This window comes from Globicephala melas, chromosome X, assembly GCF_963455315.2.
Source record: "Globicephala melas chromosome X, mGloMel1.2, whole genome shotgun sequence".
In the NCBI taxonomy this organism is placed as follows: domain Eukaryota; kingdom Metazoa; phylum Chordata; class Mammalia; order Artiodactyla; family Delphinidae; genus Globicephala; species Globicephala melas.
The window spans coordinates 75,951,736-75,968,582 of record NC_083335.1 but is presented as its reverse complement, the minus strand read 5'-3'; the positions used below and the strand labels follow the sequence as shown (position 1 = coordinate 75,968,582).

The 16,847-nt window shown below is 39.1% G+C and overlaps 1 protein-coding gene across 1 annotated transcript in view; it reads left to right on the top strand.

Annotated features, from left to right (window-relative positions):
- MTMR8 (myotubularin related protein 8) overlaps nucleotides 1–16,847 on the top strand; it is a 275,747-nt gene that overhangs the window by 115,644 nt on the left and 143,256 nt on the right. The window contains exons 5-8 of the mRNA XM_060292870.1: nucleotides 795–923; nucleotides 2,108–2,242; nucleotides 5,025–5,157; nucleotides 6,488–6,597. Of these exons, the coding sequence (XP_060148853.1) occupies nucleotides 795–923; nucleotides 2,108–2,242; nucleotides 5,025–5,157; nucleotides 6,488–6,597 (507 nt within the window). The remainder of the gene's footprint in view (nucleotides 1–794; nucleotides 924–2,107; nucleotides 2,243–5,024; nucleotides 5,158–6,487; nucleotides 6,598–16,847) is intronic.

Genomic DNA, 16,847 nt, shown 5'->3' with positions numbered 1-16,847 from the left:
GCTCCAAATCCCCTCTCCTTGTGCACACTGAGTCAATGGTATCTTGCCTGTTAGGCAGGTCCATACTCTCTCCCAGACTCCCTGCCAGCTAGCTGTGTTGCACTAGCCCCCTTCAGGCTGTGTTCACGCAGCCAACCCCTGTCCTTTCCCTGGGATCTTAACTCCGAAGCCCAAGCCTCAGCTCCCAGTCCCCACCTGCCCCAATACATGAGCAGACAAGCCTCTCAGGCTGGTGAGTGCTGGTCGGCACTGATCCTCTGTGCGAGAATCTCTCTGCTTTGCTCTCTACACCCCTATTGCTGCATTCTCCTCTGTGGCTCCAAAGCTTCCCCCCGACCACCCTCGTCTCTGCCAGTGAAGGGGCTTCCCAGTGTGTGGAAACTTTCCTCCTTCACAGCTCCCTCGCAGAGGTGCAGGTCCCATCCCTTTTCTTTTGTCTCTGTTTTTTTCTTTTTTCTTTTGCCCTACCCTGGTAAGTGGGGAGTTTCTTGCCTTTTGGGAAGTCTGAGGTCTTCTGCTAGCATTCAGTAGATGTTCTGTAGGAGTTGTTCCACATGTAGATGTATTTTTCATGTATTTTTAGGGAGGATGGTGATCACCATGTCTTACTCCTTCGCCGTCTTGAATGTCCTCCCATCAAGGATAAGTTTGTTCTTATTTCTGAGGAATGGATGATTCTAGATGATAAATAACAGACAGCTAATTCTTGAGTGATTGCTATTCTAACCTGTTGCTAGCAGGTAAAAATATGTAAAAAAAATTGAGTTTAAAAAATTGAGTTTATTTTGTTTTAGATATGCAGTACCTACCCTCCTGAAATAGTGGTTCCTAAATCTGTTACATTGGGAACGGTGGTTGGAAGTTCGAAGTTCAGAAGTAAAGAATGTGTGCCTATGCTTTCCTACCTCTACAAAGAGAACAATGTGAGTTGAGCAAAGTTCTCTCATGAGAACTTTACTTGGTGCTAGAAGACCTGAGTTTAAGTCACACCACTGCCACTTACTAGCTATGTGACCTCAAGCAAGTTACTTCTCTGAACTTTGGTAGTTCTGAGAGTTTTTAAGTGTGTAATATGAGAGAAAAATATATGTGTACTTTGTAAATTTTAAAGTGTTGTGCAGATGTTAAGTGTCATTTGTAGTGCGTTCATTTATTTCTTTTCTTCTCTATGGGCTCCTGCTTGATGGCAAGTTGTTGAATAAAAGGGAACAGCTGTATGAAAGGATATTTGGGCACTGTGGCTTCCCATTAGAACACACATGTCCTTGATTCTTTCTCACTATTTTCATACAATTTAAGCTAGTAGGGGAATATTTCGCTTGACTCCTCTATTTGAGTCCCCTTCCATAGGAAGTGATAATAGTTCTTGCCTCTTGTGGTCTCTCTGAGATCTGGAATTAGACAGTCAAGTTCTCAGGTAGGCAACTATCAAGTGCTAAAAAGTACAGTAATACAAGTGGGTGTCTTTGTGTCAAACTATCAAAGTAAGCAGACTCTATAAAAAACACACCAAAGTGTAATGCAGTTCACTAACTAATTATTACCAGATGTATCTGCTAAATAGCTATGTTGTTTTCCTATTGAAATGGCTTGAAACAAACCAGCCCTCTGATTTGGCATTAACTCCTGAAACGAGTGAACCCTGTTCTCTTAAGAGACACTAGGTCTTTGAATTCTGCTGTCACTGTGAGCCTCTGGTTTATATGGATGATATTACTGGGACTATAAAAAGCAAGAAAGGTTCCGGTAAATACTAGCCTAATACATATTGAAAATACATAGAATTCTATTAAGGAAACACTCAGGGTGTGATTTTCTTGAAGTCTGGATTTGCCGAGACTGGGTTGGGAATCATAGCCATGTAGAAGAAAAAAAGACTATCTGAGCAACAGTTTGTGGTAATACAGCCCACATGCTAGAGTGGGGATGGAGGTAGGAGGCTGAGCCTAATGTCAGTGGAATGCCTGGGCTTCAGAGCTACATTTCTTTTTACTTCACTATCCTGAGTTGTCTCATCCTCTTCTTCTACTCACTGAATATGGGATCAAGGAGGATTTTTGACCACCTGTACATTGGACCACTCAACTGATATATTTTTTCCTTACAGCCTGCCATTTACCACTGTAGCCAGCCTCTGTCTGGATTTTATACTCATTGCATAGATGATGAGCTCCTGCTAGAGGTTATTAGCCAGACGAACCCAGAGAGCCAGTTTATGTATGTTGTAGACACAAGACCAAAAGTATCTATGTATCAATGACCTCTCTAATACCCCTACTTTACTCATGTTATAATTCCCTTCCCCACATGTTGAGTTTTGCAGTGTTAATGGGAAAGTTAGGTTTGTGTATATGGGCTTATTATGTCATAACTGTGTAAAATCATTTGAGTAAGCCATTTGGAACTCCTTTTATCATAGCTGTCACTGTCAAGCAAGACTATGAGAAGGTACTTTGAACAACTTAGTCTTGCCACTGCCTGTGAATGTCACAGAGAGGAGGGTCCTCAGATCAACCTAAACTCTCTGCATTAATTCCTTGACCCTCAACATTTTGTCTAGCTTTAATAAGGAATCGTAGAGGAATTAATTGTGCCCCACAAGGCAAGTAAAGGGCAGATTTCCTTTTTTTAAAGGCTGTTCTTTTCACAAACAGCCCCAGAAAGAAATAATTTTGCTTATACTTTGATATGTTGACTGTGGATGATTAGGAGGTTTCATTGCTAACTAGGGATTGCTAAGTAAGTGATTTATATTCTAAGCCTAAGCCAGGTGGTTGTGACTTCAGAGTTAAGCAATTGGTTGTGCTTGAAACCAGATAGTGGTCTTAGACAGATGTCTGCCCATTTTGGGGATCTCTCACTGACTGTTCTGCAGGGCTACCTATAACTGACTGGGCTCAATAGAAAAAATAATTTCCCTTTCTGCTCAGGTACCATCCTTCAGTTTCTCAGAACTTTGCTGTCTTGCTTCAACTATAACTGCGTTTGACATTCTGGGATTAGAAAGAGTTTAATCAAATCTGTGTCTTCCATCGTATTAGTCTTAAAATGATAAAGAGAAGTACCAAGCTTTTGAAAAACTAAAGGATTGATGCCCTTGGGCCAAATGAAAGACCAAAAAGTCCTTTTTAATAGGTCCCTTTTTCCTCTCTCAGAGAGCCTAGAAATATCTAGCAACACTCCTCTTCTGGATGGCTAGATATATACTTTTAGTAGAAACTGTATTGTAGTGACAAAGTTACATTCTTAGGAGTCAGTCAAATCTGGGGTCAGATCCTGCCTTCAGCTTTTATCCATATGATCCTGGTTGAAATTGGTTTACCTCTCTGAACTTGTTTCCTTATGGGAATAATAATAGTACCTATCTTTAGGAGCTGTCATGAGGATTAAATGAGATAATATAAGTGAAGGATCTAGCACAGTGTCTGGCACATACATACTAGGGGCTCAGTAAATATTATATGTTCTTTCCTACTTGAACATTAGGCTACTAATATGTAGCAGTTTCTCAGATATGCCAGTCCTATTCCCGAAGAGTGTATACTGGTATGATGTAGCTAGCTATCTGTAGTAGCTGGCCTTTCTACTGCTGCCCAGACCTGGGTAGGGACTGCCGTAATTATTGTTTCATTTGCTGAAGCATCCATCAGTCATAACAGACTTTTTTGTTACTAGGTTGCTGTTGCTTACACCTCCTCAGGTGTCCCATTGATTTGTCATTAATTTAATGAAAGCTCAGTGACATTCTTTGTGTGATAAGAGATCAAAATTACCATCATGTTTCTCCCTTTAACAAATATCCTGCATGCTAAATACAATATGTTGACATGTAGATTTTTCTTCCCTGCATGTGTTAATGTGAATAGTTTGTGCTTTTGAGGTTTTTAATGGCATTCTTTTTTTATTAATGCAAAAATGACACCCTATCCATATACATTCTCCTCCTACCTTCTGAAATGCACAATAATGGGAGATTAGGAAATAGGCCCAGACAACAGAAAATCATTTAATTATTAAGATGGTTATAATCATATAAGATATCTTGGCTGCTTTCTAGTTTTTTTTATATATAAATTTATTTATTTTATTTATTTTTTGCTGTGTTGGGTCTTCATCGCTGTGCACGGGCTTTCTCTAGTTGCAGCGAGTGGGAGCTACTCTTCACTGCGGTGCGCGGGCTTCTCATTGCGGTGGCTTCTCTTGTTGTGGAACACGGGCACTAGGCACGCAGGCTTCAGTAGTTGCAGCATGCCAGCTCAGTAGTTGTGGCGCACGGGCTTAGTTGCTCCGTGGCATGTGGGATCTTCCCAGACCAGGGATTGAACCCGTGTCCCCTGTATTGGCAGGTGGATTCTCAACCCACTGTGCCACCAGGGAAGCCCCTTTCTAGTTTTTGGATTAATATCTCCTCTCTGCAAGTCTCATTTACTCACTACCCCATCCAACATTCTTCATATGACCTAGAAGTATTCTGATTACCACAAGCTGAATATAGTGTTAAAACAACTCTTGGTATCTCCATTTCAATTTTATCAGTGAATGAAAGTCCTTTATCTTATGCAGTCATGTTCTAGACATTTTTCTAGAGTAGCTGTTTATAATTAATTGGCCCTGAAGTTCTTAGACTTCTTTCTAGAGCTTCTCAGTAATAAGGATTTTTGAATTTTCACATGTTTCTCAGTATAAAGCCCATTTGTTTGTGATAGGAAGCTCAAAATTATAATTTTAGTTCTTCGGATCAGATATCCTCATAGCTCCCATATCCTTCAATCAATCTCTTAAGCAGAGTTTTAATAATAAAATAAAAACACTAAATCTCCTTCTCTTTCCCTATACTACTGTTACTTAAGATACCTGATCTAAATGCCAGTGAGATTCTCTTCATCCCAGAATGTGCCCTATGTGATCTAACTTCTTTTTAAATGGGTAAGATTTAAAACTGTTTAGAATGAAGCATTGAGATTGATGAACCATGTTCTTTTATCATCTGCCCCATCTGTTCTGTTATGTCCTCTATATTACAGTTAAATGCCATGGCCAACCGAGCAGCTGGGAAGGGTTATGAAAATGAAGGCAACTATGCCAACATTCGCTTCAGGTTCATAGGCATTGAGAACATCCATGTGATGTGGAGCAGCCTGCAGAAACTCTTGGAAGGTACAGGGATTTCACCTGGGCTAGACCAGAGGCTATATAGCTTGCATAATTACGTAAGCAAAAAGTATGCCTGATTTTGTGGTGAAACATAAAAGCAACCAGGTGAGCAGAATTAACAGGTGATAAGATTTTTGACTATAGTATAAATCCAGTTTGCATAGGTAGTACTGAATTATAGCAGTGTTGGTCTGACAGAGGAACTACAATGTTTAGTTTTCATAACTCTGTGGAGTTCATCTGGGTTTAGTGGCTATGGAAATAATTTCTCTCTATAGAATTACAGAGACTGCTGTATAGGGGTGGGTAGGTCAACATAAATATAAATGAACTGGGATTTATTTCATCTTCCTCATTTAATCTGCTGTAAGGGGTCAGTCCAATTTCATCACTGTGCTGATGAAGGGGGCGAATTTAGACTTCAAAGGAATAAAGCTGCTATCAGACAATTTGGGTCATCTGTCATCACAGCAATGTAATTGGGATCAGAATGTGGGCAAGGTGAGATCAGGGCTTTACAGGACTCTTGAGTCTAGAACATTTCTCCCAAAGCCACTACCCAGGATTCCATGATGTGGTATGTCATCTCAGTCACACATAGGGAAAACCTGCCCTCATTAAGTGAACTCCCCGTTCTTCCTCTCTTTTCTTCAATTGTTCACTTATGCTGTCTGCCAGGACCTCTCCCTTACACAACCCTTATCAGATCCTGTCTTCTCAGTCTGCAGCCCTTTTTGGATATTAATGTTCCTCTTCCTTGGGTCTCTTCCTCCTTTCTTTTTTGTCCCAGAATATTCTATAGTAGGAGTGTAAGAGGACATTTTGCAGATTTTTTGAGGCAAAAGATTGCCGTCTGCTGGATAACCAGTGCAAAATGCATGAAAATTAACTGATGGTTTTTTCAACCTGTTGAGACAGCACAGGGCTGCAAGGGAGTAAGTGGGGATGTGGAAGCAGAGACAGATGTTAAGGGTCTACAAAGTTAGGCTCAGTAGGAGGAGTTAAGATGGGAATCAAATGTGTTTTCTAATCAGAGGAGATGTGAGTATTTTCCTGTGGATGCTGACTCAGTCTTCTGGCTCTGTTCTTCAGAGATCTCTGTGGGCTTGGGGTGGGTTCTACAAGTCAAGAAAGCAGAGACCCGAGCTAGGAGATATGGTAGGCTCTAGCCCTAGTCCTGTCCCTGATTCACTTTGCGGTTTCCAACTAATCATTTAACCTTTCTGTGCCTCAGCTTCCTCATTTACAAAATGGTGAACCATTTTGTCCCCTTTCTTGGTGAATAAACTGAGGTAATTGTGAATTTCAATCTCTGCTTCCTTTTCTACCTTAGTTTGTGAATTGAAAACTCCAACAATGAGTGAATTTCTTAGCAGCCTGGAGAGCTCAGGGTGGTTGAGACACATTAAAGCTATTATGGATGCTGGAATTTTCATTGCAAAGGTAATAATCAGGACTTTTAAGAACTTGCACTGACTTTATTATGGGATCTCTTGAGGTGGCAGTGTATTCATGGTGGAAAGAATATTGAAAAACAACCTGGTTTCTAGATTCAGGTCAGCCACTAATTTACTGCGTGCCCTTGGAAAATCTCTTCCCTTCTGTGGGCCTCAGTTTCTCTGTCTGTAAAACAAGGTGGTTCTACTAGAATCTAATGGTATAAGTTTTGGGGGGCCCACTGAACTCTTTGAGAATATGATTGACTTTCTGCCCCTAGAAAAATGTACATATGGCTATACATACAGAAAATAGACCTTAATTTCAGGGGGTACACAGACCCCAGATCTCAAGTTAAAAACTCTTAGATAATCTCTCATGGTCCTTTCAGCTCAAATATTCTCATAGTCTTTCCAGCTCAAATACTCTGATGTATTTTTGTGTTGATTCTAAGGTATCAAGTGGAAGTAAGACTGGTTGTAAAATAAATGCAGAGCTTGTGTTTCTATGGGTTTTCAGAGCTCTGAGTATAAAGCAGACTTTTCTGACTTCTTTGTCTAGGTATGCCTCTGAATGCAGTCTAAATAGGCTTCATCACTCATTTATGCTGACTCACTTATTTTCTGACCTTCAGAACCCTGGCTTCTGTATCATTTGTTAGGTGATATTTAAAAAAAAAAGAAGAAGAAATTTGGAGTGTACATTTTCTCATTTTGAAGTTTTGTTTATACATTCTTACATGAGAACTTGCTCTTTTCACCACACCCCTATTATTTGGTAGAAGTAAAGAAAAGGAGAGAATCACTCTTCACCTCTCTGCTGTCAGTTTTTCAGTTGAAGATAATGAGATTTATAGCTTCTGGCTTAAAAGGTTTTTAGAGAGTGTGTGTAATTAACTGTCTTAAATATCCAGCCCTATTGTTTTACAATTTCCTAGTCCTGTTGCCTACATTTTTCACTGTAATTTATTATTAGTGCTTACTATGTGACCCCCTTGGTCATTTCAAGCCCACTGTTCTAGCCATTCTTTATACTGTTCCTTTTTCGCATGCCCTATACCCATAAATTTCTATTTCCTTTCTGAAACTGACTTTATTAGACCAAAGAGAGTGAGAATGGAGAAGAGGGATAGATTTGATAGACCATACAACCTCATAAATATTGGTTGAATTAAAATGAGTGGATGAAAAAGATAGACTTGTGATTGCACGATTATCCTGTGCTTCCCATCTCCATCAGTACCTATCCAGTATCCCAAGCTTGAAAACTCAAGTAAGCCTTGAATTCTTTCTCTTCCCCTCCATCTGGCAATTGCCTCATCCTGTCAGTTTTCCTCAAAAGTGTTTCTCAATTATCCGTTCTTCCCCACCTCTGCCTTAAGTACTATAATAACTTCCTGACTGGTTTACTTGTCTTTAGTAGTTGCTCCCCCCAGTATGGCCACCAGATTGCTTCTAAAGCCATCTTTCTTGAGCACATATGATAATGTCACTTTAAACTCAAAATACTCCAATGGTTCCCCATTGCCCATAAGACCCTGGTAATTAGTGAGATTCTTGTTTCTCCCAAAAACACTATAGTATCCCTCCCTCTCTCGTTTTGTCTCTCATTATCTTTATTTAATTTATTTTTTCTCATTACAAAAGTTATACATGTACGTTATCTAAGAAGTATACATTTCAGAAATATATAATGTAAAATGTAAATATTCCCTGTAGTTTGCCCCACAACACACACTATTAATAGTTTAATGTATGCTGCTAGATCAGCACTATTTGAACTTTCTGTGATGATGGAAAGGTTCTGGATCTGTACTAATACAATAGCCACTAGCCACATGTGGCAGTTGTGCATTTGAAATGTGGCTAGTGAGAGTGAGGAACTGAATTTTTAATTTTATTTAGTTTTGATCAATTTAAATTTAAATAGCCACTTGTGGCTAGTGACTACCATATTGGACAGTACAGGTCTAGAATTTTTCAACATATATATAACTACATATATTATTACTAATTTGTAAAAATGAGATTGTATTGTGCATATTTTTCTGCAACTAACTTTTTATACTTAATGTATGGTGAACATTTTCCAGGTCAGTTCAGTCAGTGTGACCTCATTCTTTTCAGTGACTGTATAATATTCCATTAAGTGAATTTATCATGGTCCCTGTTCATGGGCAATTCAGTTATTCACATTTTTCACAAATGCAGACATTGTTGCATCAAATATCCTTGAACATATATCTTTATATGTGTGGGCATTCTTAAAAGTGGATTTTCAGTTGAAGAGTATGAATATTTCAGACTTTACTAGATGTGGCCAAATTGCCCTTCAAATAGGATACACCAGTTTCCATTCCCACCAACAATGCCTCTTTCTCCACATAGCCAGCAATGGTTATCATCAATCTTTTTAATCTTTGCCAATTTGATAGGTTATCCATTTTATGTCATGTTTTAATTTGCATTTCTTTAATCATTAGTGAAATTGAGCATCTTTTCCTGTCCACCAGTGACTTTTCACTCCATTTGGAGTCCTAAGGAAAGAGTATAGTCGCTACTATTAGACCTCTGATATTATCTGAGGTATCTGGTTAACTGAGGGGTTTAAAAGGTTGAGAAACTTTTTTCCAGATCTCTCTGACTCTTGTCTTACTCGCAACCTATATATCCTTCTAGGAATATCATTTCTCTTTTACCTTCTACTACAAACGTTACTCATTTTCCCACACCCCATGAACTGCACGGTCCATGACAGGTTCAATACTCCCCTTGCTCCTTACAAAACTCCTTCCTCCTTTTAGGTCTATTGCATTTAGCTATACCACTCTGTACCTCTCCTAATGACTCTTCTTTCTCCATTAAGGACTTTGGAAACCACTTTAGGTAGGTGGTTTCCTCTCCATCCTGATTCTTCCTCTCAATCCCAGGAGATTTGAATGTCCATGTACAACCTATAAAACACTCTGCACTGATAGTTCTTTGAGCTTTTGTACTCCAGTTCTTACACTCTTACTCCAGCTAACCTGGTTCTTCTATCCCATGGAGACCTCTACACTTTTAACTCCACTTTTTCCACCTTTTTCTACCTTCTTTCGTATCAAGCCAAAACCTAGTGGTGTAGCACCTCATCTATTCCACCTTGCCTCTTTATCCTTCCACTCTACCCGCCCTGTTAATCCCATTCATTCTCTACTTTCTCTGCTCTTATGCCCTGACAACTAAACATTGCCACAAAGAAATAAATCCCATAGCCATGTTACTTGGTATAATTACAGGTTTATGATCTATAATATTGACTGTAGTCCTATAGCCTTAGGACCACTTAACAGTCATTTTATGTGTCCCTGGTTGGTTCCCAGCCCTGTTCCACCAAGCAGATATTCCTAATTTGTATTTTACTTTCAAGCTGTCTACACCACTGTTACTCCCCTCTCAGTAAACACATATTCAGACATGTCTCCTTCTTCATAGAAAAATAAAGGTAATCTCTCATCTTCCCACTACTATTCTTACCAACTTTTTTTTGCTCCTTTCTTGCTATCTCAGAGGAAACGGTGCCTCATCTTCTGTGTAAGACTAATCCCTTTACCTGTATTCTTAATCCCATCCCCTCCTTCAAGGAACCTCTTTCCCCTACATTTTCAAACTTTTCCTTTCACTGGCTTCATCCCTCAGAAATACGCTCAAAACTTTCTTATTCCTAAGAAAAAGAACTTTTCTTATTCTCTTCTAGTTACTGTTCTCTTTCCTCTTGCTTAGAGCTTTCTTGAAAGTAATTGGCCTTCCCTATACGCACTTCCTCACCTCCCTTCACTCTTCAGGTCACTGTGATCCAGTTTACATACCATTACTACTGTTCTTGCTGAGGTCACTAATGACCCCTAACTTGTCGATCTCAGGGTCACTCTTTAATCTTTATTCTATTTTGACCACTCTGCTGCATTTGACATTGTTATCCCCTTTCTCTTTGAACCATTTTTGTAGTTCTGGCCTTAATCCCACTGCTACTTCCTGGTTCTCTTTCTACCTTTCAGCCTTCTTTTTCACAAGCTGACTCCTGTAATAGCCCCCCCCCCCCCCTTCCTCTACTTTCCCTTTAAACGTTACTACTTTTTAAGGTCTTTCCTTTTCTCACTTTGGTCTCTGCCTGGACAGCACCAGCCATGCACAGTTTCCACTATCATCTGTATTCATATAGTGGTCAAATCTATACTCTGGCTCAGATTCCTCCTTCTCCTGAACTCCAGACCCACATATGCAGCTGTCCACTGGATGCTCCATTAGATGTCCCTCAACTACCTCAGAATCTCCATGGCCCCAAATGAAATCTTATCTACTCCCAACACCAACTAAAACTTGTTTCTTCTTCTATGTTCACTGTTTAGGATAATGGTACTGTAATCCACCTAGTTACTAAGTGACACATTTAAGAGTCATCTTTGACTTTTCTTTCTCCTTCATTCCACATCCATTCTCTTACTATGTCCTGTTGAATCTTCATTCTTAACATCCCTCTTCTCCTTTTCAGCCCGACTGCTACTGCATTAATTCAGGTCCTTGTTGCATTTCACAATTTTAGTAACTCTTTGACTAGTCTTCCTAAATCCAAATTTATGTCCTCTATTCTCCTACTGTCACCACAGTGAGTACATCTGATCATGGCACTCCTCTGCTTTTAACACTCCAGTGACTCTCTGCTGCCACCAGATAAAATGCACACTTGTCAGTCTGACCCTTGCCCTCCTGGCCAGACCTGTCTCTCCTCACTCCCTCACTCCCAGCCTAGCCTCAACCACCAAGCTAGTTAAGAATTCCTCACCTATGCCTCACATCCTTGCCTTTGTACATGTTGTTATATTATGCCCCTTGCCTGGAATGTCCTTTCCTCCTGGTCCATCTGACAAATGCCTACTCATCTGACAAGACCCACTTTAGTTGTCTCCTCTTCTTTAGATATTGTGTGCCTTTGTTGTACCTGGTATAAACTTTTATTGTTTTGGTTATCATTGGTTTGTAGTCATTCATTTAAATGTTTCTCTTTTTTGTGTACCTAGTGCACACAACAGTGCATCTTGTATAGTCACTCAGTAATTATTGGCTAGGTGAGTAGATGAATGAATGAGTGAATAAATTTCCTTCTCCTTCCTCACCTGAGAAAATCCTACATTTTCTTCAAGGCTCAAGCTTCCCTGGCTCCTGCAAAAGGATATAGTTACTACACATTACCCTATAACAGCAGTTTTTGCACTGCATTGTATTTATTTATTTACCTTTGGTCACCCTGACTAGTTTGCTCTTTGAAGTCAGAAACTGAGTCTCATCTTTGTATCTCTAATACTTAGCACATACCTGGCACAGAGGTATACATAATGAAGTGTTAGAATGAATAAGTGAATGCTCAATATCTACCATTGCCAAAATTGCACAGGTTGAGTAAATGCCCATATTTTTACATAGTTCTGATTGTACAGAAACTGACCTAAGACAGGAAAACCTCTCCATCTTAAGTTGGAAGGATTTATATTAGTAAGGCTAAATGGATAAAGCTTCCAGAGGAAATTATTGTCAGGTCTGGGACTGGAATGCAGAACAGTCCTGTCTGTTTTTGAGCATGAATTCTTCCTCTTGCCCACTTCTCTCTCTGAGAATTGATCCATGTCTTTTTCAGAAGTTTTATGAATGTAGACCTCCTTCAGTTTTTCTTTTTACCCTGTATCATGTGTTGACTTTGATTTTCTTTTCCTTATTAGGTAAGCTCACCTTCTGTTACACTCCTTTCTTTTCTTTTTTTTTTAAATATTTTATTTATTTGGCCATGTCGGGTCTTAGTTTTGGCACGCAGGATCTTTGGTGCTGCATGCAGGATCTTTCATTGCTGCATGTGGTCTCTTGTTGAGGCACACGGGCTTCTGTAGTTGCAGCGTGTGGGCTACTCTCTAGTTGTGGTGCACGGGCTCCAGAGTGGGCGGGATCAGTAGCTGTGGTACACAGGCTTAGGTGCCGCATGCCATGTGGTATCTTCGTTCCCCGACGATGGATCAAACCCACGTCCCCTGCATTAGAAGGCAGATTCTTATTATTATTCTTCTTATATCTTTATTGGAGTATAATTGCTTTACAATGGTGTGTTAGTTTCTGCTTTATAACAAAGTGAATCAGTTACACACATATATATGTTCCCATATCTCTTAACTCTAGCGTCTCTCTCCCTCCCTCCCACCCTCCCTATCCCACCCCTCCAAGCTGTCACAAAGCACCGAGCTGATCTCCCTCTGCTATGAGGCTGCTTCCCACTAGCTATCTACCCTACGTTTGGTAGTGTATATGTGTCCATGCCTCTCTCGCTTTGTCACAGCTTACACTTCCCCCTCCCCATATCCTCAAGTTTATTCTCTAGTAGGTCTGTGTCTTTATTCCTGTCTTACCCCTAGGTTCTTCATGATATTTTTTTCTTAAATTCTATATATATGTGTTAGCATACGGTATTTGTCTTTCTCTCTCTGACTTACTTCACTCTGTATGACAGACTCTAGGTCTATCCACCTCAATACAAATAGCTCAATTTTGCTTCTTTTTTTTATTTTTATTTATTTTTTTATTTATTTTTATTTTTTAAACATCTTTATTGGAGTATAATTGCTTTACAATGGTATGTTAGTTTCAGCTTCACAACAAAATGAATCAGTTATATATACACATATGTTCCCATATCTCTTCCCGCTTGCGTCTCCCTCCCTCCCACCCTCCCTATCCCACCCCTCCAGGCAGTCACAAAGCACCGAGCTGATCTCCCTGTGCTATGCGGCTGCTTCCCACTAGCTATCTACCTTACGTTTGGTAGTGTATATATGTCCATGCCTCTTTATCGCTTTGTCACCGTTTACCCTTCCCCCTCCCCATAGCCTCAAGTCCATTCTCTAGTAAGTCTGTGTCTTTATTCCTGTTTCACCCCTAGGTTTTTCATGACATTTTTTTTCTTAAATTCCATATATATGTGTTAGCATACGGTATTTGTCTCTCTCTTTCTGACTTACTTCACTCTGTATGACAGACTCTAGGTCTATCCACCTCATTACAAATAGCTCATTTTTGTCTCTTTTTATGGCTGAGTAATATTCCATTGTATATATGTGCCACATCTTCTTTATCCATTCATCCGATGATGGACACTTAGGTTGTTTCCATGTCTGGGCTATTGTAAATAGAGCTGCAATGAACATTTTGGTACATGACTCTTTTTGAATTTTGGTTTTCTCAGGGTATATGCCCAGTAGTGGGATTGCTGGGTCATATGGTAGTTCTATTTGTAGTTTTTTAAGGAACCTCCATACTGTTCTCCATAGTGGCTGAACCAATTCACATTCCCACCAGCAGTGGAAGAGTGTTCCCTTTTCTCCACACCCTCTCCAGCATTTATTGTTTCTAGATTTTTTGATGATGGCCATTCTGACTGGTGTGAGATGATATCTCATTGTAGTTTTGAGTTGCATTTCTGTAATGATTAACGATGTTGAGCATTCTTTCATGTGTTTGTTGGCAGTCTGTATATCTTCTTTGGAGAAATGTCTATTTAGGTCTTCTGCCCATTTTTGGATTGGGTTGTTTGTTTTTTTGTTATTGAGCTGCATGAGCTGCTTGTAAATTTTGGAGATTAATCCTTTGTCAGTTGCTTCATTGGCAAATATTTTCTCCCATTCTAAGCGCTGTCTTCTGGTCTTGTTTATGGTCCCCTTTGCTGTGCAAAAGCTTTGAAGTTTCATTAGGTCCCATTTGTTTATTTTTGTTTTTATTTCCATTACTCTAGGAGGTGGGTCAGAAAGGATCTTGCTGTGATTTATGTCATAGAGTGTTCTGCCTATGTTTTCCTCTAAGAGTTTGACAGTTTCTAGTCTTACATTTAGGTCTTTAATCCATTTTGAGCTTATTTTTGTGTATGATGTGAGGGAGTGATCTAATCTCATACTTTTACATGTATCTGTCCATTTTTCCCAGCACCACTTATTGAAGAGGCTTTCCTTTCTCCACTGTACATTCCTGCCTCCTTTATCAAAGATAAGGTGTCCATATGTGCGTGGGTTTATCTCTGGGCTTTCTATCCCGTTCCATTGATCTATCTTCTGTTTTTGTGCCAGTACCATACTATCTTGATTACTATAGCTTTGTAGTATAGACTGAAGTCACGGAGCCTGATTCCTCCAGCTCCGTTTTTCGTTCTCAAGATTGCTTTGGCTATTCGGGGTCTTTTGTGTTTCCATACAAATTGCGAAATTTTTTGTTCTAGTGCTGTGAAAAATGCCAGTGGTAGTTTGATAGAGATTGCATTGAATCTATAGATTGCTTTGGGTAGTAGAGTCATTTTCACAATGTTGATTCATCCAATCCAAAAACATGGTATATCTCTCCATCTACTTGGATCATCTTTAATTTCTTTCATCAGTGTCTTATAATTTTCTGCATACCGGTGTTTTGTCTCCTTAGGTACTTTTATTCCTAGATATATTATTATTTTTGTTGCAATGGTAAATGGGAGTGTTTTCTTGATTTCACTTTCAGATTTTTCATCATTAGTATATAGGAATGCCAGAGATATCTGTGCATTAATTTTGTATCCTGCTACTTTACCAAAATCATTGATTAGCTCTAGTAGTTTTCTGGTAGCATCTTTAGGATTCTCTATGTATAGTATCATGTCATCTGAAAACAGTGACAGCTTTACTTCTTCTTTTCCGACTTGGATTACTTTTATTTCCTTTTCGTCTCTGATTGCTGTGGCTAAAACTTCCAAAACTATGTTGAATTACAGTGGTGAGAGTGGGCAACCTTGTCTTATTCCTGTTCTTAGTGGAAATGCTTTCAGTTTTTCACCATTGAGGATGATGTTGGCTGTGGGGTTGTCATATATGGCCTTTATTATGTTAAGGAAAGTTCACTCTATACCTACTTTCTGCATGGTTTTTATCATAAATTTGGTGTTGAATTTTGTCAAAAGCTTTCTCTGCATCTATTGAGATGATCATATGGTTTTTCTCCTTCAGTTTGTTAATATGGTTTATCATATTGATAGATTTGCGTATATTGAAGAATCCTTGCATTCCTGGAATAAACCCCACTTGATCATGTTGTATGATCCTTTTAATGTGCTGTTGGATTCTGTTTGCTTGTATTTTGTTGAGGATTTTTGCATCTATGTTCATCAGTAATATTGGCCTGTAGTTTTCTTTCTTTGTGACATCCTTGTCTGGTTTTGGTATCAAGGTGATGGTGGCCTCGTAGAAGGAATTTGGGAGTGTTCCTCCCTCTGCTATATTTTGGAAGAGTTTGAGAAGGATAGGTGTTAGCTCTTCTCTAAATGTTTGATAGAATTCGCCTGTGAAGCCATCTGGTCCTGGGCTTTTGTTTGTTGGAAGATTTTTAATCACAGTTTCAATTTCAGTGCTTGTGAGTGGCCTACTCATATTTTCTATTTCTTCCTGATTCAGTCTTGGCAGATTGTGCATTTCTAAGAATTTGTCCATTTCTTCCAGATTGTCCATTTTATTGGCATAGAGTTGCTTGTAGTAATCTCTCATGATCTTTTGTATTTCTGCAGTGTCAGTTGTTACTTCTCCTTTTTCATTTCTAATTCTATTGATTTGAGTCTTCTCCCTTTTTTTCTTGATGAGTCTGGCTAGTGGTTTATCTATTTTGTTTATCTTCTTAAAGAACTAGCTTTTAGTTTTATTGACCTTTGCTATTGTTTCCTTCATTTCTTTTTCATTTATTTCTGATCTGACTTTTATGATTTCTTTCCTTCTGCTAGCTTTGGGTTTTTTTGTTCTTCTTTCTCTAATTGCTTGAGGTGCAAGTTTAGGTTGTTTTTTCGAGATGTTTCCTGCTTCTTAAGGTGGGCTTGCATTGCTATAAACTTCCCCCTTAGAACTGCTTTTGCTGCATCCCATAGGTTTTGGGTCATTGTGTCTCCATTGTCCTTTGTTTCTAGGTATTTTTTTATTTCGTCTTTGATTTCTTCAGTGATCACTTCATTATTAAGTAGTGTATTGTTTAGCCTACAAGTGTTTATGTTTTTTACAGATCTTTTCCTGTAATTGATATCTAGTCTCATGGCGTTGTGGTCTGAAAAGATACTTGATAACAATTTCAATTTTCTTCAATTTACCGAGGCTTGATTTGTGACCCAAATATGATCTATCCTGGAGAATGTTCCATGCACTTGAGAAAAATGTGTATTCTGTTGTTTTTGGATGGAATGTCCTA